Raw genomic sequence first — 3077 nt, 5'->3', positions numbered from 1 at the left:
GGGCGGGGCCTTAGATGGGTGGGACCTCGGAAGCTGGGCGGGGCCCGGGAGGGGCGGGCTGAGGAGGAGGAATCTCTAAAGGGAGGGTCTTGGGAGGGCGGGGCCTTAGCTGCAGGAAGCAAGGGCAGGGCCTCAAAGGGGCGGGGTCTGGGAGCGGCGCTTGGGGGTGCTGAAGGCGGTACGCGCGCGCAGCCCGGCTTTGCTCGGCCACACGGGGGCGCTCTCCGAGCAGGGCCACCCCAACCGCGGTTCTCACTGCTCCTTGTCCCCAGCCCGGGAGGTGGCCGAAGGTCTCCGCAAGACCTCCCAGGAGAAGCTGGTGCTGCGGTATGAGGACGCCCTGAAGAAGCTGTCGCAGCTGACTGGGGAGAGTGACCCGGACACGCTGGTGGAGAAATATCTGGAGAGTGAGTGAGGGGCTGGCTGGGCGGCGAGGGGCGTCCGAGGGCCGCGCCCCCGGGCCTCCGGATCAAGTCCCGACTGTCCAGCTGCACGCAGGCCTCGACACCGCCTCCGCCTGCAGCCGCGGGGCAGTAGGTGGGCCGGGCCCTGATCGCGCGCGTGTCGCTTGCTCCCTGCCCACCTCCCCCCACCTCTGGCTCGGGCCTCGCGTGTCCCTCCCCCTCTGTCCGCCGGTGCTTGCCTCGCGCATCGCCGTGTCTTCCCCCTGTGCCTGCGGCCGCCGGTCCCCTTCACCTCGCCCCTCGTCCCCGCGCTCCTCTGTCTCCGGGTCTCTGTTCCTGCCGGTCCCCACCTCTGCCATTTTCTCGCGCGCGCTGTTTCTCGGGGTTTCTGCCCGTGTCGCCCCGTCTCTCGCGGGCTTGCTGCGTCTCCGCGGGTATTCGCTCTGTGCCTGGTCCTTTCTCGCTCTCGGACCTGCTCTGTGTTTCCGTGTCCCCTGCGTCGTTATCCGTGTCTCCGTCTCCGGGACCCCTCCTCTCCATTTCTCTGTGGTCTTTCTGTCTTTAAACCTCCATCCCGTCCCTCTGCGACTCTGTCTCTGTCTCTCTGGACCCGGGCCTGGCTGCGCTAGTTGAGGAGCGAAACTTCGCGGAGTTCAACTTCATCAATGAGCAGAACTCGGAGCTGGAGCACTTGAAGGAGGAGATTAAGGAGGTAAGCGAGGCCCTCCCCTGGCCCCCTCCCTCCACATCACCTGGCTCCTCCCTTCTGCCTCCTGCTTCCCTCCCTCCTCCTTTCCGCAACAGCCCCAGCTCCTCGTGTTCCGTCCCTCTCCTCCCGACCCCGCCCCTCTCCTCCCGGCCCCGCCCCTCCTAGACACGCCCTCTCCCATGGCCCCGCCCATATCCTAATGGTCATGCCCCTACCCTCCCGGTCCCGCCCTCTAGCCCCGCCCATCCTAGGCCCGCCCTCTCCTCCTGGCCCCGTCCTTCTCCTCCTGGCCCCGCCCCCTCCCTGACACCCTCACCCCCACCCGCGTCTCTCCTAGCCCTGCCCCTCTACTCTAGGTCCCGCTCCCTATCCTCCAGGCTCTGCCTTCTTCTCCAGGCCACGCCCCTCTCCCCTTCCACACCCCGCCCTTCTCACCCTCTGGCCCCGCCCCTCAGCCCCGCCCTGCCGAGCGTCCCGGTTTCCCCGACAGATGCAGGAGGCCTTGGCGAGCGCCCGTGCCAAGGAGGAAGCCGAGAGCTCTCTTCGCCAGCAGCAGCAGGCGTCATTGCGGCAGCGTGTGGGCGAGGTGGACGCAGAGGCCTCGGACCTCTTAGCCCGCTTCCAGGAATTGCGGGAGCTGCTGGAGAAGCTGAAGGCCGGTGAGCGCCCCGACGGCTCCTCGCCCTGCCCCAGCTGCCGCATTTGCAAGCTTGCGACGAGCAGGAGCAGGGCCCTGCCCAGGGCTGGCCGGGCGGGTTCCGTGATGAGTTTGTGCCCTTGCCCATCTGTCCATCCCGTGTCATCCATCCGTCCGTCCATCCATCCATCTATCCGTCCATCTCAGATATGCCCTATCCATCCACGCATCCCACGTCTGTCCGTCTGTCCGGCACCCAGCCATCACTGCATTTCTTATTCGGGGGGAGGTCGCCTCGGTGCAGTGGACTTGAGCCAGGCATGGGTTTGACTCCCAGCTCCACCGTTTGTGAACCTCGACGTGTGATTCCTCTTGCTCTCTTCATTTCCTCCTCTGAAAGTGGGGGTGACAGTGTGCCTGCATGGGACTGTCGTGAGGATTAGATGGGACGACGAATGGAAAGCTAGCGACAGAGACTGGAAGTGTGTGTGGGGGCAGGGAGACAATGAGCAGAAGTGCCACCTGGTGGCACGCAGTGGGAGCTGGCTTATCGGTGTCTGTGCCCAGCCCTGTGCTAGGTGATGAGGACTGGACGCTTGTCACCCAGCTGCCCAGGTGGAGGACAACCCAGGCACTGTGGGCGAGGCCGTGTCCAAGGTATGGGAGGTGTGGCACGTGCCGTCGGGGCCCCTTGAAGGGGGGGTGTCACTGAGCAGTTTCCATCACCAGCAGTGAGAGGTCAGCCAGCAAATTAAAACTAATACTTTTTCTTTCCTTTCTAATGCATTTTATTGAAATATAATTTATGTACAGTGAAATAGACAAAACTAAAGTGACACGGGTCTTTTTTTTTTTTTTTTGCAGTGTTCTCTCCTCTTCCCTCCCACCCCTGGCAACTAACAAAGTTTCCCTGCATATATAAACCTTTGCTTGACCCTCCACAGCAAGGAACTAATCCTATATTTGTCCTTCTGTGATTGACTTATTGCACTCAGCATAATGTCCTCCAAGTTCATCCATATTATGTGGTGTTTACAGATTCTACATTATTCTTTAGTGCTGCACAGCATTCCAGTATGTGTATGTACCATAGTTCAGTCATCCACTCTTCCGCTGATGGGCACGTAAATTGTTTCCATCTTTTTGCTGTTGTAAATAGTGCTGTGATGAACATGACTGTGCATGTATCTGTTCCTGTCCTGGCTCTCACCTCTCTAGGATATATACCTAATAATGGGATTACTGGGTCAAATGGTATCTCCAATTCCAGCTTTCTAAGGAATCGCCATATTGCTTTGCAGTGGTTGTATCACTTCACAGTCCCACC

At 60.8% G+C, this 3077-nt stretch overlaps 1 protein-coding gene across 1 annotated transcript in view; it reads left to right on the top strand.

Moving 5' to 3' along the window:
- ODAD1 (outer dynein arm docking complex subunit 1) overlaps positions 1-3077 on the top strand; it is a 36847-nt gene that overhangs the window by 20269 nt on the left and 13501 nt on the right. The window contains exons 8-11 of the mRNA XM_007958105.1: positions 273-407; positions 1034-1116; positions 1604-1772; positions 2358-2481. Coding sequence (XP_007956296.1) covers positions 273-407; positions 1034-1116; positions 1604-1772; positions 2358-2481 — 511 coding nt within the window. The remainder of the gene's footprint in view (positions 1-272; positions 408-1033; positions 1117-1603; positions 1773-2357; positions 2482-3077) is intronic.

Source organism: Orycteropus afer, unplaced genomic scaffold (genome assembly GCF_000298275.1).
Source record: "Orycteropus afer afer isolate SDZICR_OR568_19922 unplaced genomic scaffold, OryAfe1.0 scaffold00854, whole genome shotgun sequence".
Lineage (NCBI taxonomy): Eukaryota > Metazoa > Chordata > Mammalia > Tubulidentata > Orycteropodidae > Orycteropus > Orycteropus afer.
Note: the sequence above shows the minus strand (reverse complement) of the source record. Positions and strands in the feature narration are given on the sequence as shown.